Genomic DNA, 27,042 nt, shown 5'->3' with positions numbered 1-27,042 from the left:
TTCGTCAATATTGTCTATATAAGATGGTATTAACAGAGGAACATTTCTAACTAGGGAAACAATTCTTGGCCGAAACTGAATATAAGGGAACACTTGGCCGAATACCTGTATTTTTTTCATTTATTTGCCAATTTATACCATTGCATGACTTGTATTAAATACATTTAGCTTTTGATTTATGCTTTTCAATGACTAAATAAAATTTACATTGAAAAACTTGTATTAGTCTATTGAAAATTGTCCTTTCCACCAGACATTACACCAAAAAAACACAATAACTGAAAATAAATAAACAAATGAGTCCCTGTCTGTGCTTATGCATGGGGCAGACAAGTACCTGCATGCCTTCTGTGCCAGCTCTGGAAAGAGGCCTTGATTGGTCCTCCAATATCCAAGAGGTTAGATCCGTGTTATAAAGACCATTACTTTGATGTGGGGAGAAAGCAGCATGAAATGATCCAGGGTAAATAGGATTTGATGGAAATGCCAGTTGAGTTGGAGACAGGGCTCGCAGCACAGAGGATACGTTGAGTCAAAAGAACGCTTGTACAACATTATTTTCCGTACATGCTGCTTTTTCCTCACAACAACGTAATGGTCTTTATACCACGGATCAAGTCACAGTCACGATGCAGTAAGGTGTACAGAGTCTGGAGTGCATCGCGTTCACAGAACAGCATGGTTTGCCGGCACTGTTTGAACCACAGTCTGAGCGGCTAAGTAGGAGCTTGATGGCAACGCTTGCTTCAGGCTCTCTCATAGGAGATTAATGGGATACAGTTGGGGTTTGAACACGTTATCAGTAGCAGAGCAACGAAACAATCATAGAGATAATCTAATTATTTGGAAACCGCATCATATTTATGTCTATACTTTATGTCTAACCACACATTCGGTCAAAATATTTTGCCTTTTCACTCTTTCCGGCCGAATGTGTTATTAATTGCTACTTTCAGCTGAATATTTTCAGTTACCAAAATGTCGTTGCATCCCTTTTTCTAACCTGATCACCGTACTTGTTACTCTCCTCCCCACCCAGATGAACCTAACCACCTCCCCAGCCGCTGCTCAGCTGCTCAGCCGAGCCCATAGCGTGAGCTCCGCCCCCACCGGTATCTCCCAGCAGGCCGTGCTGCTGGGCAGCCCCTCCGGTCCCGCCCTCACCGCCAGCCAAGCACAGATGTACCTGCGTGCACAGATGGTGAGATGCCAGACGCAGCTAGCATACCCGCTGGCACACGCATGCTGCATAAATAAACGTACTAGGTCACGTACTTTTGGAGCCGTGTGTATGTTCCTTGTGTTTTTCACGCATGCATAGCTCTCCATAGTAAATGCCTGTGTTTTATTCTTCATCTGGCATTCCCAGATTCATTATTAACACCAGGAGGAATAACTTCTGCGTGACTGATCTGAGGACAGTAGGAGGCATCACGTGACTCTGCTCTGAGGACAGTAAGAGGCGTCACGTGACTCTGCTCTGAGGACAGTAGGAGGCGTCACATGACTCTGCTCTGAGGACCGTAGGAGGCGTCACGCGACTGCTCTGAGGACAGTAGGAGGCGTCACGTGACTCTGCTCTGAGGACAGTAGGAGGCGTCACGTGACTGCTCTGAGGACAGTAGGAGGCGTCACGTGACTGCTCTGAGGACAGTAGGAGGCATCATGTGACTGCTCTGAGGACAGTAGGAGGCGTCACGTGACTGCTCTGAGGACAGTAGGAGGCGTCACGTGACTGCTCTGAGGACAGTAGGAGGCGTCACGTGACTGCTCTGAGGACAGTAGGAGGCGTCATGTGACTGCTCTGAGGACAGTAGGAGGCACAGGAGCAATCAAAACACCCCCAGCTCTTTATGCCTAACGAGTAGAAAGTAGCTTTTTAACGCTTGCTATTAGCAGCCTATTATTGTCACAATGCTAGGACTGGGTAACTTGTCTGTATTATCTTGGCATCAGTTACACTGCCGGCACTTGGTTTGCCAACAGTAGTCACAGCCTGTCTGTTCATCATGAGTGAACAAACGGCATCGCTAACTACATGTGATGGTTTTTGGCAGATATTGTGAGTTGTGTTTTGGCTGTCGTTCCTGATGTCGTTTTAGTGTGTATCGTATTTTTAGTTGGTGCATATGTGTTCTGTATCGTTTGTTTGTTTTGTTTGTTGTTGTTTTTGCAAATGCATACCAAGTGAAAAAAACATTGTACACCGGCATTAGGAAACACTTAAGTATTCAATCACACATCAATTTCACAGCACTCTGTCAGTCTGATGGTCCATCTGTCGGTCTGTCCCAAAAAAAAGAAAAAAGGATAATACCGAAATAAATAGTTTTCCATGTCATGGTATGTGCTAGAAATATGAAATTTGCTTCTATACTGTCTTATTTGACACAAGACTTTGTACACACATACAGCGGTCTCATCTCTCACGAAACCTGTTGTGTGGCATCTAGGGACCAACGTCTCCACATGTGTGATTCAGGAAGGTGCTTGCCCAAACCTTATGACTGCCACACCCAAACAAATTTTGTAAAAACACATCGTAAACAGAAAGTGATGCGTTACTCATGAACTCTTAGTCCTATTTGCCTAAGACTAAGACTTGACACCCTTGTTTGCTCCATGCTAGCGAAGAAGTGAAAAGTTGTGTCATTCCGCCACATGGTGGCACTTTTCACATAATAGATATAGGTATTTGCCACACTGACCGATATTGATGTACCAATGCCTCACAACAAATATCACAGCAATCGGCCAGATAGTGGTACTATAATCGAAGGTGGGAAATGTACAACTTTGCCACTAGATACAGTAACTGCATAATGAGATAATGCCTACCGTTCTTGGGTCGAAGGAAGCGCATATCAATGCAGCAAGTAACAGAAGAGTGTGGGGGGGTGCAGCCAGATGGGTCGCAGCTCGTCATGAATTACGTGCTTGTTGAAACATAAACAACATGGGTATAACGACTTCATATGGCAACTGAAGCACTTTGTGTGTGCGAGGCCACAAGGGTAGAGACGCAGGCTTGTGACCAAATGATCACCGGTTCAAATTCCCAGATTGGCAGGGAAATCTGCGACAGTTACTCACGCACTTCCCCTACACAGATCTCCCTGCCAGTCTGGGAATTTAACCAGTGATCTACTTCAACTACAGCTGTGTCCTTGAGCAAGGCACTTACTCCCTAACTGCACAGTTGCCGAATAGTAGAAGACTGTGGTTGTACACTAGGGCGGCTCCCAAGTGTGAATGTTTTATGTGTGTGGCGGGGCGTCGCTGAAGGTGAACAAACATAACCAACCAAAAACTACTGCTAGCAGGTGTTGATGTGGCTGGTCTGTGGTGTGGAGCAGGTGTTGATGTGGCTGGTCTGTGGTGTGTAGCAGGTGTTGATGTGGAGCAGGTGTTGATGTGGCTGGTCTGTGGTGTGTAGCAGGTGTTGATGTCTAGCAGGTGTTGATGTGGCTGGTCTGTGGTGTGTAGCAGGTGTTGATGTGGCTGGTCTGTGGTGTGTAGCAGGTGTTGATGTGTAGCAGGTGTTGATGTGGCTGGTCTGTGGTGTGTAGCAGGTGTTGATGTGGCTGGTCTGTGGTGTGGAGCAGGTGTTGATGTGGCTGGTCTGTGGTGTGGAGCAGGTGTTGATGTGGCTGGTCTGTGATGTGGAGCAGGTGTTGATGTGGCTGGTCTGTGGTGTGGAGCAGGTGTTGATGTGGCTGGTCTGTGGTGTGGAGCAGGTGTTGATGTGGCTGGTCTGTGGTGTGTAGCAGCAGGTGTTGATGTGGCTGGTCTGTGGTGTGGAGCAGGTGTTAATGTGGTTGGTCTGTGATGTGGAGCAGCAGGTGTTGATGTGGCTGGTCTGTGGTGTGGAGCAGCAGGTGTTGATGTGGCTGGTCTGTGGTGTGGAGCAGCAGGTGTTGATGTGGCTGGTCTGTGGTGTGGAGCAGCAGGTGTTGATGTGGCTGGTCTGTGGTGTGTTCCAGGCGCAGCAGAGTAACTTGGTGCAGGTAGCCAGGAGTCTGGGCCGTGCTGTCCCTCTGTCGCCCCAGCTCATCTTCACCCCCACCGCCACGGTGACAGCTGTCCAATCGGAGAGCTCCACGCAGTCCTCCTTACAGGTACACCATGATCAGCTGTTAACTTGAGTGGCCAGGATCAAACACTTCATACTGCTTGCAGGATACATAACATAACATGTTAGATAACCTGGCATGCAAGAAAACTCTCTTGCCACTAATCTTATAGCTCAATAGACTCCTAATTCATTGTGCACCCCTACCTTATCCGTTCCCCCCACTTAAAGGCCCAATAAATTAGTTTACCATGTAAATATGGGGTATATTCACATACATACTTAAAGGATTTAAAGGATGCAAATGGAAAATAATTTTTTTGGAACTTTCTTAACCCGTCATGAAGCAGAATATAGTTAGTATATAATCAGTTTTACTGCAGTGTTTACAGGCACAAAATACAGCAAACACGAAACATTTTCTTCAGGTTTTCAATTCTGTATTGGGATCGTTACACCCTTAGCATCTAACTGTATGCTAGCCATACTGTAAGTACACATTCAAAATCTATACAGAACACAGCAATTTCAACATGAAATCCAGTAAATCTGATACGTACCAATAACTATAATGAAGCATAACCATGGACATGCACGATTGATTGTTTTCCATGGTGGATTAATGTCACTTATTGTCACAGATAATTAGAATTCCTGCACATAGTTTTATCATGGAACACTAGTTCCACACAGCACTCTTTCTCACCGTGCCAACCAAACCTATGTACTTGAAAATAATCTTTTTGGAACTTTCTTAAATCATGAAGCAGAATATAGATCAGTTTTACTGCAGTGTTTACAAATGTTTACAGGCACAAAATACAGCAAATGTTATCAAAACCCCATATGTCTGTCTATTGATGGCCCTTGTAATAACTCATTCGGCGCCAGCTATTAGTTAGGGCCCGCTGTAGCTAGGCCGAGCTTTAAACGATAGGACTGAGTCACCTAGCACTGCACAAGACCGTAGCAGACTACAAAGAGTGACACGTTCAGCCGAACGCACAATTAGAGGGGGGCTTCCCACCCTCCAGAACATTTACAACAAGCGGTGCAAGGGGAAGGCTAAGAGAATTATTAAGGACTCGAGCCACCCGAACAACTGCCTCTTTGAACTGCTGCCGTCAGGCAAGCGATACCGGAGTCTTATGGCGAGCACAGAAAGACTCAGAAGGAGCTTCTATCCCCAGGCCATCAGGCTGCTAAACGAACAATAATCGCTAAACGAACAATAATCACTATGCAACAACCATCAAATGCACACAGCACACACACCCACACGCACACACACACTCACTCAAACAAACAACACACTGCAGCACCCACTCTCCACACTTTAGATCACACAAACACACTTACACTTTATATTTATTGATAAAGGATTTGCACTACAACTCGTACACCTACTGTGAATTGTACCTAAACTGCACCTCGTCCATTTATGCCTTGCACTATATAGTATTGTATATTAGTACACTGCACAGTATTGTATATTGTATGGTAACTACGTCTACGAACATTGTACATATGTCTAAACTGAACACTGTGACCTCTTTTTTTTTCTTCTAATTTTTACTATGTTTTTATTTCATACTTATCTTGTCATGCACAGTCTCTGGAGCGCAACAGTAAGAAGCATTTTGTACAAAAGTATTCTGTACTTCTGTATGACAACTATTAAAGAAACTTGAAAAAACCTTGTTTGTAGAGCTATAACTATATTCTATTGATACAATACTATGGCCCATTTGACATCACCTATCTATCGTTCAATATGTGAAAAAGAATAGATTTTCCATCCATACATTCCTATGGCCTATTTGACATCACCTATCTATCGTTCAATATGTGAAAAAGAAAAAAAATTTCCATCCATACATTCCTGTGTTATACCATGGTGAATATAAGTATGGTTTTAGAGCGGTCTAGGGTAATTCATGAAATGCTGAGTTATAGCCCTATACGTCAAATCCACTAGAGACGTTGCCATTTCTTTCCTGTATACGCTATTATCCCGAAATCAAATCTATATCATAGGTTTTATGTTCCATCATGAATGCATGAAAGGGGGGGGGGGGGTGGCTTATCAGCCTGATCGGTATAAAAGCATTGCAGGATCAAGCTAAAATTGACGTCGGATCGTTCTTACCTGTGATGGAGTATTCCAAAAATAATATTCCAATTGTTTGATCGCCATCTGGTACATCCAATGTCCATTTGGCCCACGGCATAATCCACCACAACATATGGATCTGGGATATTTGACGCGCTTCAATGGAACCGGCAGGACAAGGAAACATGAAACCGGAAACGTTTGGCCATTACACAGGCCAAGATACAAGGTTACAAAGGGTGCTCGATACCGCCGTCTAGCAGGATGCGGCCGGTATTGCAGTTTGGCGACCTCAGACTCATTCCCTATATGGTAACAGAGGTCCGTGGATGAATAATGAATAAAAAATCGAATAAAGGAATAAACGACCAAAACCTGAGAAATCTCTGGTCTTGGCGCCCAACGCATGGCGAGTTAACCCGGGATATCTCGGGTCTGGCGCCACATGTGTTAAGAGCTCAGTCAGTTAACTAGAGAATAAAAACATGTCTCCGTTCCAAGTTTTAATTTTGGTGGTGTTGCTGCCAATTAGTGTTGTTTGGATTACTGATTGGGCCTTTTTATTTTTAAAGGGAAAATCCTAACTAAAACAGAATTTGCACTGCGCTATTCCAATGATCTTAGGACAACGTCAATATCTATTAACATGGACAACTCTCTCGCTGAGCTAAAAATCAGAACGTCAATACTTGAATTTGTGATGGCATCAAGTGTTTTTGGGAGTTTTTTTTCATTTACAATAAATGAGAGACTGATGTTGTTGGAGCTACAATACCCAAAGGAGTTTTGTTTAGATGTGGCGCTTACAGCTCTGAATCAGAAGATATAGCCATATCCCATTTAAAAAAAAAATTATAATAATTTAAAAAAATTCAAAATCACCAGGGAACTGTTCGACTCACATGGTCTATGAAGCAGCTCCAGGACTTGTCTCATGATGACATCATCACTCCAGTATTCAGCCTAAGGAGAGACTTCTTCATATTCACAGATTGAATCTGAACTGCACTGTATCATAGAAATAACGCATGAATTGTATTTGTGTCTCTAATATCCCCATCTATTTTGCCTCTTTCGTTAAGAACCAGGTCCAGAACCTGGCCATCCGTGGCCAGCAGGGGGCGACGGCGTCCTCCTCTCAGACCCAGACTCTGCAGGCCCTGAGCCTGAAGCAGACGCCCGTTCCCATCCAGCCCGCCTCGCTGATCAAGAACCCCGCCCAGGGGAGCCAGGGGGCAGCAGGGCTGAAGGCTGGCCCCCCCGATGGCCCCTCCGAGGGGGGGAGGAAAGGAGACAGCGCCGGGGTCACGGAGGTGCGAGCCATAAACATGAGCCGCAGCGTCACGACCATCAGCGCCCAGCCTCTCATCACTCCAGGTATGCAAGAGTCTGTATAACCTACTGTGACAGTGGCTCAGGAGTTTAGTCATTTGTCATCTGAAGGTCCCATACGCTCTCAATTACCTGTGAGATGGCGTCGACGGTGGCTCATGAGGTAGAGCAGTCGTCTGTTTATCTGAAGGTTGGCGGTTTGATCCCGGCTCGTCTCTGCAGTGTGTCGGAAGTGCCCTTGAGCAAGGCGGTGAACCTCTTAACTGTTCTCGCCGAGCAGGTTGGTGCCTTGCATGGCTGCCTCCACCATCTGGTGTGAATGGGTGAAAGTGAAGCATAAGATGTAAAGCTCTTTGAGTGGTCGGAAGACTAGAACTGCGCCACATAAATGCAGTCCATTTACCACCAGAAGGGGTTAACAAAAAAGATCACATCTTAAACTCAACAAGCTGTTTTTCGATGGTAATGTGGTTTGTTTTGTTGTTTTTGTCGAGTGAGATGACACAGAATATTGCGCCACAGTGGCAGTTTGTTGTCATTTCCATGGGTACATAAAACAAACCAACCCCCGACACACACTCGCCACATTCCTTTATGTAGCAGATGTACATTTCAAGCCCTCAAATTATACCTCAGGGTGTACACGCAGATATAGAAACATTACCCCTGTGTTTACAGTAGGACAAGAATAGAGTGTTGTAACAGAGTCCACTTATGGACGTCTTTCTCTACTGTATATGTGGCGTGTCAGGACCGGCACCACACACACACGCGCATATACGCACACACACTTACATATATATAGTGATGCACCGATGTGAAAATTGTGGCCGATACCGATAACCGATATTAATATTGCTGTTCTGGCCGATACCGATATTTACCGATGTCGATATCTCTGTATAGAAAACACTTTTTTATGATAATCAAATAAAGAGCTATTTTCCAAAACGCATTTATTTTTTTTACTTTTGTAACTTACTTATTTTCAAAAATGACAGATATTTTGAAACAATTTAAGGCCAAAACATGTCAAAAGAAAAAAAAAGATTAAAAAAAGAAATTATTATTATTATTATTTTTTTTTATCTGCCCTATCTTGATATCGGACCGATACCGATGTGTTAAAAAACGGCCATATCGGCCGATATTATATCGGAGGCCGATATATCGTGCATCACTACATATATATATACACACACTCGCACTCAATATAGGGGTTGTGAGGAGAGTGTGTCATCTGCCATCGGTCAAGTCTTTTCTAGAACTCTTATAGTTTATTGTTTAAATGTATTTATTTCTTTAAGTGTTAATGGCTGTGAATATGCCAGCAGTACACGCAGCTTAACTCCTGTGTGTGTGTGTGTGCTCATGTACTGCCTCCCTTTTGTGTATCTTGCATGTGCAATTTGTGTGCATGCGTGGTATGTGTGTGTGTGGCAGTGACTGCGAGCATTAGCCCTTTACACTCTTGTTAGTGTGCCTAATATACGCCACGCCAGGCCGGGGGGGGTTAGCTGAGCGTGTGAGTGCACAACTGTGTCTTTGTCTAGCGTGTGTCGGAGTAATGGATTCACATGAACTGAAAGGGAGGATGGGAGCTGAAAAACCTGGCTGTGAACAAGCTGGAAATTACCATGGGTTGCCATAGCAGCGAGCCATGAGGGACAGGTGTGCCCGTGAGATGCAGAGGAGAGCACCCTGTGGATTGGAGGAGGAGAGGAAGAGACGCGGGATGGGATTCAGCAGGGAGGGATAAGAGCTCAGACCCTCTCTCTCTCTCTTCACTGTGACTGGGGTCATTATGGTGCTTTAGATTTCGTAAGAACTGTCTGGCTTTCCCCGTGCAAGGAACCGGTGTCCCGGTGTTCACTCTATCAGGGAAGACATTAACATAATTCCATCGAAATCCCTAACTGACGTAACCTCTCTAGTCTCTCTGTCGTTCAGTCATGTGGCCGACCCGGTCTGAGAGGACGGCGCACAGTCCAAAGAAAGTCTATTTTTGGTTTTGAGTTGTAATAGAGCCATCGGAGAGAAATGGAAGGAGAGGGCCGATCTTTTTGGGAGCTCTGTGTGTTTTCTGTTAGTTCTGTCCACCCAGACATGGAGAGGGGGGATCATTCTCCCCTGAATAGGGCTTGGCTGGAAGCAGCTGTTCCTGCAGTGTGGTCCATTGTGTTCCATTGTGTTTTCATCACCACCAACTCTTGGCAGACAGGAGCCAGCGTCCCACTACTGCACCCGCACAGCATGGAGCCCCCCCAAGAAACCTCCTAGATTAACAGCCCAGATCTCCACTGCTAAAGTCCTGCGGTCTACTATTTTTAGTCGTCTCTCTCCTTTTAATACATCCAACCCCTGACTTACATTCAGACTCTTCCCAGGAGGGTTTTGTCATTTGAATTGGTTTTCTTTGGCTGAAGTCTAGCATCCGTTCAGTGTTTTTCATTGTCTTGGAGAGGTCTACAGTCAAGACAAGCCCTGTGTCGATTGTTACAGCACTACAGCTGTGCTACTACAGTGAATCCATTACTTCAAACATGTACTTATATTAGTGGTAAACGGAGCCAGTTGCAACTTCCGAGCAGTCTCCCATTCTGTGCCGGTAAAATTTATGGGAGGCCAAACTATTCAAAAGCCTAACCAAACAAGACACCGCTTATCCATCTAGTTACCAGACACTACCTATCCATCTAGTTACCAGACACTACCTATCCATCTAGTTACCAGACACCACCTATCAGCCAGTGACCAGACACCACCTATCCATCCAGTGACCAGACACCACCTATCCAGTCAGTTACCAGACACCACCTATCACTCAGTTACCAGACACCACCTATCATCACTCAGTTACCAGACACCACCTAGCATCACTCAGTTACCAGACACCACCTATCCAGTCAGTTACCAGACCACCTATCACTCAGTTACCAGACACCACCTATCATCACTCAGTTACCAGACACCACCTATCATCACTCAGTTACCAGACACCACCTATCCAGCCAGTTACCAGACACCACCTATCATCACTCAGTTACCAGACACCACCCATCACTCAGTTACCAGACACCACCTATCATCACTCAGTTACCAGACACCACCTATCCAGCCAGTTACCAGACACCACCTATCATCACTCAGTTACCAGACACCACCCATCACTCAGTTACCAGACACCACCTATCCAGCCAGTTACCAGACACCACCCAGTTGACAGTGCGCACCACCCTGCCGGGTAGCACAGATTGGACTCCATTCACCTACATAATGTTAACGAAAGTGGAAGTAAGTCCTTTTGCGCTGTTGTTGTGTGTTACTCTGCACATCATCATGGGTCAATACATGGAGACAATTTTCCCTCAGTGATTTATAGGGATGGGAATCGAAAACCGGTTCCCGTTGGGAGCCGGTTCCTAATTGTCCGATTCCTGGAATTGCATGCCTCCGTGACTATCGATTCCTCTTATCGCTGCCAGGTTTTTCCGACAGTTGCGCATTTTAAAGCAATAACGTTAGCCAGGGTTTCCGTTAGAAAAAATTGTTGCCGGTCTCCGTGACCTGCAAGATTTCAATCTACCGGACAAATGAGATTAATTCCGGTCATAGTTTATTGAGCTTTAAAACAATTGATATAGGCTATATAAAGAATGTCATCCTCAAGGCATGTAGATTTATAATATTATTACTTAAAACGAGGCTACTTTTGCGTATAGTCATTAATATATTCCAAATAAAATAAGTCCCTCGATACTCCGTGCTGCTGCTGACTTGAAATAAAATAGACCGCGTATGTGGGCAGTCGGTCCGACACTAAACAGCAGTCTGTTATAATCACATTTTTATGAGCTAACGAATTCCGTTATATTGGACATTTGTATTAATTATATCAAGCGAAGAACTGAGAAATTTTGCAGAGAGAGACGGCAACATTATCGTGGGTTTGCGTGATGTATATCTCCACCTCCCAACGACTTGGTGCTGGTCATAATGTCCGGTGAAAACAACTCCCTCCAAGCACAACTTGACCACCCGAACCGTACCAAAACAGGCCAAAATTAAATAGCCCATGCGACGAACGATTCATTACATTCGTTTCATCGTTGCTCCACCAAGCAGCCGGTCCAACAATGAAAGCTGTTATCAGCGCGAGCCGGCCGCAGTTAGTTTGCAAGAAGCATCCAGCTGCAGACCCGCAGAGCAGCTTTCCAGGTCTGGGGACCGCACTGTGCCAGCAAAGCTGGTGGGTTCTGTGGGTCTGCAGCTGCATGCCTTCCGCAAATCCAGCAGCAAGCTCTCGCTGAGCGAAGCAACGACAACAAACGCAATGATTGTTTCGTTCATCGCATAGGCCACCCAACTCCAGCCCATCCAAATACAATTCAAATAATCAAACTGTGCCCAGAGGGAACTATTTTCACCGGACACTATGACCGGAGAGATTAAATATGTCGGACTTCAACAGATTTTGCCGGTCAAATACCGGTAATTACCGGCTAACGGAAACGCTGACGTTAGCGCCAGCATGCAGCCATAGATCAACAATACAATCATCAAATTTGCTGACGACACAGTAGTGGTGGGCCTGATCTCTGCAAATGACGAGAGGGCCTACCTGGAGGAGGTCAAGGTTCTAGCGGGATGGTGTCAAGAGAACAGCCTCTCCCTGAACGTCAGCAAAACAAAGGAGATGATTGTGGACTTTAGGAGGTCGGGGGTCAGGGACTACAGCCCCCTGAGCATCGACGGGGCGCCGGTTGAGAGAGTGAACAGTTTTAAGTACCTCGGAGTCCACATATCCGAGGACTTGACATGGACCTCACACATTGACAGTGTTGTGAAGAAGGCACGGCAACGCCTCTACTTCCTCAGACGCCTAAGGAAGTTCCAAGTCAGAAGATCCTTAAGAACGTCTACTCATGCACAATAGAGAGCATCCTGACTGGCAATATCACCTCCTGGTTTGGGAATAGCACCGCACAAGACCGTAGCAGACTACAGAGAGTGGCCCGCTCAGCCGAACGCACAATTGGAGGGGGGCTTCCCACCCTCCAGAACATTTACAACAAGCGGTGCATGGGCAAGGCTAAGAGAATTATCAAAGACTCGAGCCACCCAAACAACTGCCTCTTTGAACTGCTGCGGTCAGGCAAGCGATACCGGAGTCTCATGGCAAGCACAGAGAGACTCAGAAGAAGCTTCTATCCCCAGGCCATCAGGATGCTCAACGAACAATAACACTATGTAACAACCATCAAATGCACTCAGAGCACACACATCCACACGCACACACTCACTTTAAACATACAACCCACTTTAGCCACTTTAGTACACCTAAGCATACTTTATATTTATCGGTAAATAATTTGCACTACAACCCATACCTCATTACACCTTACTGTAAATTATATTGTACCTAAATTGTACCTCATCCCACTTCTGCTTTGCACTGTATAGTATATTGTATGGTAACTTAGTTACTTCTACTCTACATAGAGCATTGTATATATGTATATACTGAACATTTTTGTCTACGTACTTGACTTCTATTTTATACTTGCTATACTTATTTTATTATCTATTTTTGCCTAGCACAGTCTCTGGAGCGAAACAGAAAGAAGCATTTTGTATAAAAGTATTCTGGTGGTGTAGTGGGCAAGGCGCTCGCCACCAATGCAGGAGACGCTGGGTTCGAGCCCAGCTCTCCGCATTGCTATCAGCTTGGCTGGTCGTTCATACTAACACAATTGGCAGTGTTAGGGGTGGGAAAGCTGATGGGTGGGAATCGGACGTTGTGGACAGCGACTCCTACAGGTTGGTTGGTGCGCCTGCGCAGCAGAATCGGGAAGCGACGGGGGTGGCGTGTCCCTCCCATGCAGACCCCCGCTGCTGAGAGATCGCGCTGTGCAGGTGAAAAGATGCGACGGCTGCTTTCTCGAGTACCGGAGGGGACTCGTGATGTAAAGCTTCGTCCACATTGCAGCCGGCTTGTGGGAGGCATGGCCTGACAGCGTTCGAGACAGGGTAGGGTAGAATTGGACGATACGAAATTGGGATGGGAGAAAAAAGTAGATAAAAAAAAAATTATTCTGTACTTCTGTATGACAACTAATAAAGAAACTTGAACTAGAGCGGACTAGTTGCTTCCTTAAGGGCTCTAAATTGCCTGGTTTTTGGTCATATGCTCCCGCTGTTTGACTGTTTCTATGTGCAGTGAAAACTACTCTAATGCTTTAGAACCTAGTCATTCATTTAAAGGGGAACTATTTTACTATTTCTTTCACTATTTGGGCACTTTTACACAATTCCTGTGAGTTTATGGAACACCTCGTAATTTTTTATTTTTTTTAATTCATTGTTTTGTATTTCTAATGAAGTCCTCAAAAACAGCATTTTTCTACCTCAAGATCTTAAGCCGTTTTGAGCCTGGGCACCTAAACCACTGCGCCGCCTGAACATTATCATGCAGCGGTGTCTCTCTGACATCACAAATCATCACATTTTCAGATGACTCAGTTCAGTGAGGGTGAATATTGTGAGAGGAGAATTGGAAGAATGCGCCAATATGAGAATTAGAGACATAGATCATATTAATATAAGTCCACATAGCTAGGAAACAATGCTAAACACTGAAAAAGGCCATTTATAAGATAGTTCCCCTTTAATTCGGGGCAACCTAACATTAGCCGCAGAGCTAACGCTAGCAAACCAAGAGACACACACTGAGCTCAGGTAGAAAAAGGGTTGGGGCTATCGGGGACCGGGCAGGGAGCCGTGTGTGTGTGTGTGCGCGCGCTGGTCTTCTGAAAGACCAGAGACAGAGAAGTCAGAGGAATAACGACCTGTTGAATGCAACTACGGTTCAATAGATTAAATTAGTTTAAGATATTGAACTGTAGTTGCATTCAACAGGTCGCTATTCAATAGATTAAATTAGTTTAAGAATAAAAAAATTCTAAAAATAAATAAATTAGTTTAAAGGTCAACCTCCACATTGTATTTTTGTTCAATAAACAATGTGGACTAGGCCAACAGTGGCTTTCATGAAGAAGGGAAAAAAAAGTATTGAAATTGACCCAGTTTTAGCGTTTTTATCAAACATTTTGTCTGCCCAACACAATCACCACGCACGTGCATATTTTAATCAATGGTTCATAACGTGCGTGTGTAATCGAAATGATCGTCACAACAGGTGCAGGGCACCAGGGGGCTCACCAGGGGGCGCTGAGAGTCACACAGCTAGTGGCAGGCAGAGAGCCTTGCTACCATAGATATATGCTTGCTACTACTAGCCGAATTAAATGTATCTGTTTCACCTCACTATTGCTCCGTGATTATAGCCATCCATCCATCTCTAAAGCTAACCACTATTTGTAAAAGCCACAACCACGTTACCATATTTGTAATAATGTAAATCATTGTGTCGTTGTACACATATTGTGTTTATAACGTTAGTAGATAACATAGCTTAGCTTGGTAGCTATTGTGCTAACAACATATCCCGACATCCGGCTCGCTGGCCGGCATGAACGGCCGACCCAAAATGGTTCTCTCCTCTCTGTACACCCCGTCCCCACGGGTGCCCTGCCGGGGGGCCCATGGACGCGACGGCGGCGGCAGCCGTAGGGTGCTCGAGCCCGTAAAGGCTAGTGTTACACGATAGCTATGAGCTAACTATCGCTGCGGGCTCCGGCGCCCTGCGGCCGCCGCTGTTGTCGAGTCCACAAGCTCCTCCGCGGGGACGGGGGCACACAAAGAGGAGAGAACCACCCGCAGGGACGGCGGGCTATAGGCTAACGTCAGTGAGTGTAGTGGTCCCGAGTCGACTGTAGCAGGGACGGCGGAGATATAGGCTAACTGTGATGCACCGAGTGAGCCACCATTGATCTAGTACTATGACCCGGACGGACATAAGGCATACGTTTCCTGAAGTGACGTCACGGCCGTGCTAGGTGCTAGCGTCTGATTCGGCTCTTAGATTCGGCTCATTAATATGCACCTGTTGTCCTGTTGGCCTATTGCTTAATAACAGAGGAGCAGTGCTGCCGTTGCTTCCGCGTTTTCCCTGATTGGCTGCGACACGCCCCGCGGCAGGCGCGGCAACCGCAGAGCGGAGCGGCAGAGCTTGCCGGCAGAGCTTGCGGCATTATGTAACCGCCCTAATCCGCCATGATTTTCATTCGCCGCTCAGCTCACCTGGCAGCGCTGCGGTCCTGCGGTCCGTTGTTGACAAGTTCGAATCCCATCAAATTTTGTTTTTTTAACATGATTTTTCTTTTTTTACGTGTATTCTTTCGCCGGTTAAGGTTAGGCATGGTTAAGGTTAAGGTTAGGCATTGTTTCGGAGTTGGTTAAGGTTAGAACGGTTAAGTTTAGGCGCTGTTAAGGAGCTGGTTAAGGTTAGAGTTTGTCTTAGAGAATGGCAATATTCTTTCTATGGTTAAGGTTAAGGTTAGGCATGGTTAAGGTTAAGGTTAGGCATTGTTTCGGAGTTGGTTATGGTTAGAACGGTTAAGTTTAGGCGCTGTTAAGGAGCTGGTTAAGGTTAGAGTTTGTCTTAGAGAATGGCAATATTCTTTCTATGGTTAAGGTTAAGGTTAGGCATGGTTAAGGTTAAGGTTAGGCATTTTTTTCATTCACATATTCATAGTAAAGTATGGTCTAATGTATAAGTATGTTTTCATCTCTTTCTGCAGCTTTCTCCAGAACGTGATATATAGCCCCAAATGCATTATATTGATGATGAAATACAGTTTGATGGCAATCGGGCGATATAAAAAATTTCAATTGGACGTACTTCTAGAATGATCTACGTATGATCTGATGATAACCGGATGGGCGGGGGATCGTTTATAATTCCGTGGGCAGCGTTATATCATTCATCTAGTGTGGGTGATATGTTCATCATGTAATGTTTGTGGAAGAAAAGTCTGCACACCGTCTAGTGTCGATTGCCAATAACTCGATAAACAACATGATTTGGACATATATACTATTATACAAGCTGGAAATGGACCCGATATTTCTACATACCATAATAGGTAAATGACTGTTCCACGCTCATCGCCCAACGGCGCGAGGAGGATACGGTAAGATTCAGCGTTATTTTTGATCGTATTCCATATAAACTGTTATGATGAACATATCACTATAGTAGAAAAGACTCACGCACATCCCAAATGTAGTCACGGGTGCTAGACTCGAATTAGATCTGTAATGTTTGTGGAAGAAAAGTCTGCACACCGTCTAGTGTTCCCAAGTTTTAATGTACTTGAACACAACGTTTCGGCCTGTGGCCTTTTTCAAGTGTCAACGACATGTGAAAAGGGGTGGGGTATATATACATATACAAATTAAAGGTCAAGGTTGAGCCAGGTCAATCAATTAGCCTATAGGCTACACATTTACAGACCATATTGCAGCTCAAGTGCCTAGAACATATGGTACATAGTAACAATAACAGTAGTACGGTAGTTTAGTAGTTAAATGTGACACACCTTCACATGCCAAAATTGAGAAAATATATAATAAGAAAACTTAAAAAACAGAAAAATTAATTAAAAAAACACAAAATCAGGACAGAATGTGTGTATTTACAGGAAGGGTTTAATGTCAAACTCTTCATTCAGTCCAAGAGGGGCCATAGTCTGCAGGGTGTGAATATGGTAGGTCTCTCTCTGCAAAAGTAGTTTGCCATGGTCTCCTCCTCTCGCTGGTCTCTCTACCTTTTCAATGCCTGTGTATCTTAATGTGCTGATATTGTGTCCTGCCCGTCTAAAGTGTACTGCAACCGGGTTATGTTCATCACCACATCTGATGTTGCTGCGGTGTTCGCTGATGCGTATTTTGAGTTGCCGGTTGGTTTTACCTACATAGCACAGGCCACAAGGACATTTGATTAGGTAGATGACATGAGTGGAGCTACAGGTGATGAAGCCACGGACTCTGAGGGTTTTACCATTACGTGGATGTGTGTAGGTCTTACTCTTAAGAGTATAGCCACACTGTGCACAGTTACCACACTTATAGTTCCCATCCGGGGTGTTATCTAGGAACGTGGGTCTGTGAGCCGTGGGTGGGCTATAGGATCTCACTAGTTGGTTTCTCAGGTTGGGGGGGCGTTTGTAAACTACGGCAGGAGGTTCCTTGAAAACAGCTTGGAGTTTGGGATCAGAGTTGATGATGTGCCAATGTTTATGTAGGATCTTTTTTAATTCAAAACCTAAGGAGAGTATGTAGTGCAGCACAGTGGGGACTGGTCCTTAGTGGGTCTAATTCTAGGTTGTAGGCATTCGTCCTGTGTGGCCACATCAAAGCGGTTAGCAGCTTTATCTATCCATTCTGTAGGATATCCTCTCTCCTGGAATCTCCTGCTCAGGTCTGTGGACTGTCTCTGATATAGACTATCGAGACTACAGATTCTCCTGGCTCGGTGAAACTGGCTGACCGGGAGGCTCTTAATGAGGTGGGTGGGATGGAAACTGTCACCCCGTAGTAAGGTGTTTCTGTCAGTAGGTTTACGAAATAAATCAGTATGTATAGTATTCCCCTCCTTGATAACCAAAACATCTAAGAAGCTGATGCTGTTAGAACTTTTGGAACTTTTGAAAGTGAAGCATTCCAACGAGACCAAGATAAACAAACGCAGGAAGTTTTCACGCGATACCAAGGACTACAGGGAGGAAAACGTTTATTTTTGGAGGAAGACTGCCAACCAACACAGAGGTAACCGCAGACAGCAAGACCGAGGTTCTGACCGTGACGCACAAGCCGGCTGGCTATCCTCAACTTCGGCCGAGTCAGACACCAGCAGCCAATCAGGACGCGGAGCGTTTTTTCAAGGGGAACCCCAAGGACGACGTCAGCAGGCGGGTGTCCCCCGCAGGGGCGGACAGAGAAGATATCGCACAAACGCACCAGACGAGGCTTACGGAAGAAGAGGCCACTCCTACCAAACCCGGAGCGCAACACAATCATGAACTTCTCCACTGCGCCACTGACAGAGATCTGCATCACAGCCCTTAGTAAGGGGTTGTCATTTGTACCCACTACCACCACCAACGACTTTGATACCATCATAGACTTCCACAAGTTCTTCAGAACATTGAGACTGAAAGAGTTCTTCCACTCTGGAGGAGCCACCAGCCCAGTTACTCATGTCCCCGTGCGCAGCACCACCCCCTCTCAGGCCAACACAACAGTGAGTAAACCTATTACCCCATTCAAGAAGAAATCCACTTTTATTCCCCCAAGAAATCGCAATGCATCCCTCGACACATATTGTCGTTTAGTAGAAAATGATGTACAGGCTATCTTAAAAAACAAACGGGAATATAAAGTGTATAACAACATGTGTAAAGCGGAAAGAGATGCTATCACTACCTTAGGCAAGGACAAGACAGTGATTGTTCGACCAGCGGACAAAGGTGGTGCTATTGTACTTCAGAACACTGTGGACTACGAAAATGAAATTATGAGACAATTAAATGATCAGTCTTTTTACAGTAAGTTACTGTCTGACCCTACCACACAATTTAAGCAGTCTGTCCATAATAAATTGTTGTTTTGGCTAGAGAAAGGGGAAATCACAAAGAACGAATTTGAATTCATGAAGAACGAGTACCCTGTGACTCCTGTCATTTACACACTTCCCAAAATCCACAAATCCCAAACAACCCCCATTCCTGGCAGACCCATTGTGAGTGGTATCGGATCTTTGACCACAAACATCTCCACTTTTGTGGACCATAGTCTCAAGCCATGGGTGACCTCCCTTCCCTCATATACACAGGATTCCATTGATCTCATTAACAAACTAAAGGCCACTGTACTACCAGACAAGGCTACTTTTGTCACTTTAGATGTGACTAGTCTGTACACCAACATCCCACATGATGGTGGGATTGAAGCGGCACGTACCTTTCTGAGCCTCAGACCAGACACTGATAAACCCAGTACTACCTGCATATGTGACCTAATTGAAACTGTACTGACCAACAATTACTTTAAGTTCAAATCAGATCACTATCTTCAAACCAAGGGTACGGCCATGGGGAGTACTATGGCCCCCAACTATGCTAATCTGTACATGGGTCAGTTTGAGAATCAATACATATTGGACCCTGTTGTTAACATGTTCTTCCCAGACATATTGTTATATCAGCGCTACATTGATGACATTTTCATTATTTGGACAGGGAGTGAAGAGTCACTGGAGGCATTTCATAAATATCTCAACGCAGCTAACTCCAATTTGAACTTCACTCTGGAGGCCAGCTCTAGCAGCATCAGCTTCTTAGATGTTTTGGTTATCAAGGAGGGGAATACTATACATACTGATTTATTTCGTAAACCTACTGACAGAAACACCTTACTACGGGGTGACAGTTTCCATCCCACCCACCTCATTAAGAGCCTCCCGGTCAGCCAGTTTCACCGAGCCAGGAGAATCTGTAGTCTCGATAGTCTATATCAGAGACAGTCCACAGACCTGAGCAGGAGATTCCAGGAGAGAGGATATCCTACAGAATGGATAGATAAAGCTGCTAACCGCTTTGATGTGGCCACACAGGACGAATGCCTACAACCTAGAATTAGACCCACTAAGGACCAGTCCCCACTGTGCTGCACTACATACTCTCCTGTAGGTTTTGAATTAAAAAAGATCCTACATAAACATTGGCACATCATCAACTCTGATCCCAAACTCCAAGCTGTTTTCAAGGAACCTCCTGCCGTAGTTTACAAACGCCCCCCGAACCTGAGAAACCAACTAGTGAGATCCTATAGCCCACCCACGGCTCACAGACCCACGTTCCTAGATAACACCCCGGATGGGAACTATAAGTGTGGTAACTGTGCACAGTGTGGCTATACTCTTAAGAGTAAGACCTACACACATCCACGTAATGGTAAAACCCTCAGAGTCCGTGGCTTCATCACCTGTAGCTCCACTCATGTCATCTACCTAATCAAATGTCCTTGTGGCCTGTGCTATGTAGGTAAAACCAACCGGCAACTCAAAATACGCATCAGCGAACACCGCAGCAACATCAGATGTGGTGATGAACATAACCCGGTTGCAGTACACTTTAGACGGGCAGGACACAATATCAGCACATTAAGATACACAGGCATTGAAAAGGTAGAGAGACCAGCGAGAGGAGGAGACCATGGCAAACTACTTTTGCAGAGAGAGACCTACCATATTCACACCCTGCAGACTATGGCCCCTCTTGGACTGAATGAAGAGTTTGACATTAAACCCTTCCTGTAAATACACACATTCTGTCCTGATTTTGTGTTTTTTTAATTAATTTTTCTGTTTTTTAAGTTTTCTTATTATATATTTTCTCAATTTTGGCATGTGAAGGTGTGTCACATTTAACTACTAAACTACCGTACTACTGTTATTGTTACTATGTACCATATGTTCTAGGCACTTGAGCTGCAATATGGTCTGTAAATGTGTAGCCTATAGGCTAATTGATTGACCTGGCTCAACCTTGACCTTTAATTTGTATATGTATATATACCCCACCCCTTTTCACATGTCGTTGACACTTGAAAAAGGCCACAGGCCGAAACGTTGTGTTCAAGTACATTAAAACTTGGGAACACTAGACGGTGTGCAGACTTTTCTTCCACAAACATTACAGATCTAATTCGAGTCTAGCACCCGTGACTACATTTGGGATGTGCGTGAGTCTTTTCTACTATAGTGATATGTTCATCATAACAGTTTATATGGAATACGATCAAAAATAACGCTGAATCTTACCGTATCCTCCTCGCGCCGTTGGGCGATGAGCGTGGAACAGTCATTTACCTATTATGGTATGTAGAAATATCGGGTCCATTTCCAGCTTGTATAATAGTATATATGTCCAAATCATGTTGTTTATCGAGTTATTGGCAATCGATCGCTATGTATTGTGTCGAGATCGAGTCCCGTGAGCCAAACAGAGTGCCCGGAAGTAATATGGTCGACCAGCACAACCTCCATAGCACTTCCTGTTTGGCGATTGCGCCGATCGGCCACCAGATGGCGCTCCTGAACCGCCAGAGAGCTCAGTGGGTCCTCTTGGTGGATCTCAGGCCAGCGGAGGGGAAATATGAATCCGATCGCAGATTTTTGAAATATTGATATAAGGACGCTGTACAGCGTCCTCCGGCAACTTGAGCATGGCCGGGAATGACTCTTTAAAGCGTTTTCCGGCAGTCAAAGTAAAAATTGTTTACAGTTTTTGTATTTTTCTGACATGGGGGCTCAACAATAAATGACAATCGGAAATGTCAACTTGCATGTTGTTATTCTAACCAGCTTAGTTCTGTTGCATTTCCAATTTATTTATTTAAATTATAAATTTATCAGGGATCGATAAGCAGAATCGATAATGGAATCTTATCAATTCCCATCCCTAGTGATTTAGTCTATTTTGTTCTAGTAGGCTATTGTACTTATACAGGGTTCCCACTCGTCCTTGAAAACCTGGAAATTCTCCCACTCCTGTGTCCGTCAGCTGATCTGCGCCTCTTGAGTCGCTAAAAACATTAGCTTGTTAGCTAACTACAAAGCTAACTGTTGGACATATCTGCAATGACTGCAAGGTAAAATAGACCTATCATTGTGGCTCTTCACCTAGAATGTATCCAGGTGCTACTGTAGCCCATTCTTCCTTGATTATTAGTCCAGTAACCAGTGCGTGCAGGAAAGGCAGCATGGCAGAATGGCTCTAGTGCAGCGGTTCTCAAACTATGGGTCGTGACCAAAAGTGGGGTTGTGGGTAGGTGACAGCGCATTGGCAAGTAATAATAATAATACAAAATAATAATATATTTTTTTTTAATGTTTTGGCAACATATTTTCGCTAAATATGCCTCGTTTTATAAATGTGTATTGATAACATAGTGCGGTAATTAAATGTTCTAATAAACTTGCATGATCAAGTTCAACAACATGTGCTTTTATTTTGATATTCCTTAATTCCACGTTGAAATTACGTGATACATTAACACTTTCAGTGCCGGCCATTAACATGGGAAACATGGTTAAATGCCAGGACCCACTTCAATGATAACGTTGTGAACGCATAATCTCTGTCTTAAATTATGGCTATGTGTCTAATCTGCCTGTCGCTTATCAATGACTTGTTTGCAGTCAACATTGTCGAAACGGATTGTTTTTTAATCGGTTCATTTCCGTTTTATAGCATTTTGAAAAGCCCTCGTTTTCAAGGAAAATATATAGATTCTGTGATAAAAGGCATTTACTGGAATATTCTAGCATACACAAAAACGTTGTAATTTTTCTGCCTATTTATGAATCGTTTTCAAATAAACGCTAGATTATCGATAGTATAATTATGTGTACTTATGCACGCTATAGAGGCGGGCTGAAATAGCGATTCTCGCATTTCCTGATCGCGCACACACAGACACACACACGCATAGGGCAAACGCTTATATCTCTGTGAAAACAGCTCTGATTATCCTAAGACTGGTCAAATAAATTCCTTACCTGAGATCAGATGTTATCCAAAAAGATTATTCCAATTCCTGATCGCCATTCCAAATATCGATTACGCTTATTGATTACACAATCGATCCTTCAGTTGGCTTGAGGGAAACGTAAAATGAGCAAACTGGCCACCCCCCCTTCAGCAGTGTAAAGTAATTGGGTGCAGTTACACAGGGAGAGACGATAGGGGGCGGTATCTTCCCAATTGAGCTCAGAGAGACTCTGCAGCACTAACCCGAGGCTCGATTGATGAAATATGAATTCAAATCACCAATAAATTTTAAAAAGCGACAAACAAACGCTATATAGCGTCGGGGGCACTCAAAGGTCGGCATGAACTAACGACAAAACGCGTCCGTGGCACTCAATGTGTTAAAGGATAACTCCACTATTTTGGGAAATTAGCTTATTTAACATCTTCCCTGGAGTTAGACAAGAAGATGCATACCTTTTTTGTCTCTGTGCGTGCATTTTAGCTTTGGGAATAGATGCTCCGTTAGCATAGTTTAGCTTCATCACTGGAAGTGAGGCAGGACAGTAGCCTTACAGTGCCTTACAGTGTATTGCAAGGTCTGACATTGACCAAACTTGATATGCATGACCTTGGTGGGCTCTAGGTCAACTCCTGAAAAGGGGGTCAATGTCAGACCTTGCAATCAAAAGTTAGGGGCGCACTGAAATTATGGCAAGGGTTATTAGCCCCCTAACTTTTGATTGCAAAGTCTGACATTGACCCCCTTTTCAGGAGTTGACCTAGAGCCCACCAAGGTCATGCATATCAAGTTTGGTCAATGTCAGACCTTGCAATACACTGTAAGGCACTGTAAGGCTACTGTCCTGCCTCACTTCCAGTGATGAAGCTAAGCTATGCTAACGGAGCATCTATTCCCAAAGCTAAAATGCACGCACAGAGACAAAAAAGGTATGCATCTTCTTGTCTAACTCCAGGGAAGATGTTAAATAAGCTAATTTCCCAAAATAGTGGAGTTATCCTTTAAGTGTGGGGTCGCCAAAAGAAATCCTAAATAAAATGGAGTTGTTGTATAAATACGTTTGTGAACCCCTGCTCTAGTGTATCAATCACACTAGGCTGTCGATCAAAGTCATTGGAGTGCGACTTATCTCTTGAACTGGCCAGGCTTGAGGCACCACCACAGATGCCATACACCTGGTTACACAATAAGTATTGGCTGTTACGTTTATGTATATTGAAAATGAAACACCCTAATGTTTTGATACAATAACCTGGAACACTTTTTTTATTTAGAGATTTGTTTTGAGTAAGAGAAGGTCCTGTAACCTATTGCAGTTTGAGAAAATATGAGTTATTATTGCTATAGTCTTAGCATGTTCTATGGGATGAGTCTAGAATTGTTGTTAAGCTGATGCGATCCCAAGCAGTCGCAGTGAAAATGTGGAAACTTAGGGATTTTCCAGGGCCTGGCGTTAAAAACCTACTGGGAACGTGTAACGGTCCCTTTTCCTTGAAACATCCTGCAACAACAGGCACTAAACACACGCACACACACACAGAGCTAGCCAGGGCCATGTACTGAAGCATGGGTGTGTGTACGGTATGTGGGGGTGTGTAGACCTGAGTCATTCCCCTTCCTTAATCTGAAGGCCTGGAAGGGGAATCTCTCTCTCTCTCTCTCTCTCTCTCTCTCTCTCTCTCTCTCTCTCTCTCTCTCTCTCTCTCTCTCTCTCTCTCTCTCTCTCTCTCTCTCTCTCTCTCTCTCTCTCTCTCTCTCTCAATCTCTGTTTCTCATTAGAGGCCTGAGAAAGCTGTTGTGTTGGACTGGGAGAGCTGGTTCTCGTATCCGGTGTGTGTGAGTGTGAGAGAGAGAGAGTGAGTGCACTGATTCAGAAATCCCCCTCCTCTGTTCAGACTCCAGCAGGATCCTATTTGCGGAGTTGATGGATGGGATTATTCACTCAAATGTCTGTTTACATTTCCTGTAGAGCGTAAACGTATAGCTCGCCGCAGTATACTGTCATGCTATCATGTGTGATCATCCCACCACCATCCCAAGGAGAAAATACAGTATCCTTGTTGTAACTGAGGGGTACAATTCCCTGACTGTATTACTAGATATGATACTTACTACCACTACCTTTGTACTTAATATTCGGCCACCCAGTACTCGGCATAAATATATTATGATGAACACTGTCACGTAGATGAAACGGATCCAACACAAATGTACGAATTAGAAATAGGTCTTTATTTCTACACAGCGATGGTGTGTAGAGCAAGCACTTAATCAAATCAATCACATTTATGAATGGGAATTAGTATGCACTTTTATGGCAAGAGTATTCGTCGGTATATCAATAGAGAATGTCCAATCTCTGAAGGCGCAGGTGGTACATATACGACCTGGAATAGTTTAAGGAATAACAGCAATGATACTTTAATGATTATATACTGGATACACTAGGGGGGGGTTAATCCGGTCGCTTGTAAGCCGACAGGAGTAGGAAGGGGGGGGGGGTAGAATCCGGCTGCCTCATCCGGCCAAGGGTATCCCAGGTGAACCCACTGTAGTGCCGTTCAATGCGCCGGCGATCCTTGGACCACGGATGAAAGCAGGTGGACTCTTTGTGGGCCGGCGTCCTCCGGTCCACGGAGGAGAGACGTGAAGCGACCTCGTCTTGCAGAGCGTCTCCTCACCTTGCGTCCTCTCCAGGGGGGGGGGTTCCAACACACGGCAGTGTCGGGGGTCTTTATCCATGGAATAATCAACGTATACAAAGCATAATCCGTGCCTGGGAAGGCGGGCTGTCGTCGGTAGAATAATCCGGTATACAGGTCCACTCGCTCGTCGGCTCTGGGGCTCCTCGGGTGCAGCTTCACGTGGGGTCAACCACCCTGGATAAGCAGCCAGTTCTCTGCCCGAAACGATGGGGTGCTGACTACGGTAGTATTCTCACCGCACGAAGCACTATATATTAACAGACTATTATTAGCTTAATAGACTACGTCCAACTCGACGATATAGTGCCAAATATGACTATTCAAATATTAATATACACGATGTCTCAATACCGATGGTAGGCGAACTTGGCCTTACTCCCACACGTGGCGTCGCGGGGAGGCTTTACGTCTGTGACTCTATTGGAGGGTAAGAAACTGGACTGAAAAGAAAGTCCTACTTTAGTAGCGCAGTATATATACGCACTATGAACAAATAGTCCCATTAGTGGTGCGGTAGCCAGATTCCTACGCGGAACTAGGACTTGTTCGTACATGTTGAGCGGTACGTTTGAACTGGGTCTGGGGGGTATGGCAGCCTGGCACCAAGGTCTCGACCAATAGTAGAATGGAGACTATTATGGGATGTTCAGTAGGCTAGAATGGATATTCAATGCATATTGTACAAGGAATATACAAGGGATATCAGGGAATATTAGAGAATATACAAATACAATTAAATATATATATATAATAAATATATATATTCGGTTTAATCTGGCCCTTCACAACAGCCACCCCCTGATTGGTCCCAGCCCTAATCAGTTAAACAGAGACAGATTAATCGCGTTGTCTATTTACACATAAGGGTTTGCTGTAGGGGTCAGTCAACTTCACAAAGTCATAGGGTTATAGGGTCATGGTCATCATCGATTGTGTCTGGGAGTCGGGGCAGCTCTATGAGCCTCGCCACGGGACGGGTGCAAGTGCGACCCTGGACGAGCACTTCAGCTGCTCGGACCTTGCCGTCGGCACCGGTGATCACTTTGCTTACGCGGCCGGCCGGCCACATAGCTCTGGGCAGTGATTGATCAATAACCATGATGACTGTTCCTTCTGTCAAATTGTCTCTCTCCTTTACCCACTTCTGGCGGGTCTGTAGAGACGGTAGGTAGTGCAGTAGGAAACTGCTCCAAAACTTGTCGGCTAATACTTGACTGTACCTCCACATTCGTCGGCCGTTCGCTTCTTCAGGCCGGTACATTGTCTGGGGTAACGCGGGATCTAGCCGCCCCATCAGGAGT

At 44.8% G+C, this 27,042-nt stretch overlaps 1 protein-coding gene across 4 annotated transcripts in view; it reads left to right on the top strand.

The window, feature by feature from the left end:
* phc2b (polyhomeotic homolog 2b) overlaps positions 1-27,042 on the top strand; it is a 139,675-nt gene that overhangs the window by 70,794 nt on the left and 41,839 nt on the right. For 2 of the 4 annotated variants that reach the window (XM_084316187.1, XM_084316186.1), the window contains exons 5-7: positions 1,040-1,201; positions 3,984-4,118; positions 7,268-7,562. In XM_084316187.1, the coding sequence (XP_084172313.1) occupies positions 1,040-1,201; positions 3,984-4,118; positions 7,268-7,562 (592 nt within the window). The remainder of the gene's footprint in view (positions 1-1,039; positions 1,202-3,983; positions 4,119-7,267; positions 7,563-27,042) is intronic. The other 2 variants (XM_084316188.1, XM_084316189.1) reach the window with 2 other exon arrangements.

The sequence above is a fragment of the Notolepis coatsorum genome (genome assembly GCF_963971535.1).
Source record: "Notolepis coatsorum genome assembly, chromosome: 6".
Classification (NCBI taxonomy): Eukaryota; Metazoa; Chordata; class Actinopteri; order Aulopiformes; family Paralepididae; genus Notolepis; species Notolepis coatsorum.
Note: the sequence above shows the minus strand (reverse complement) of the source record. Positions and strands in the feature narration are given on the sequence as shown.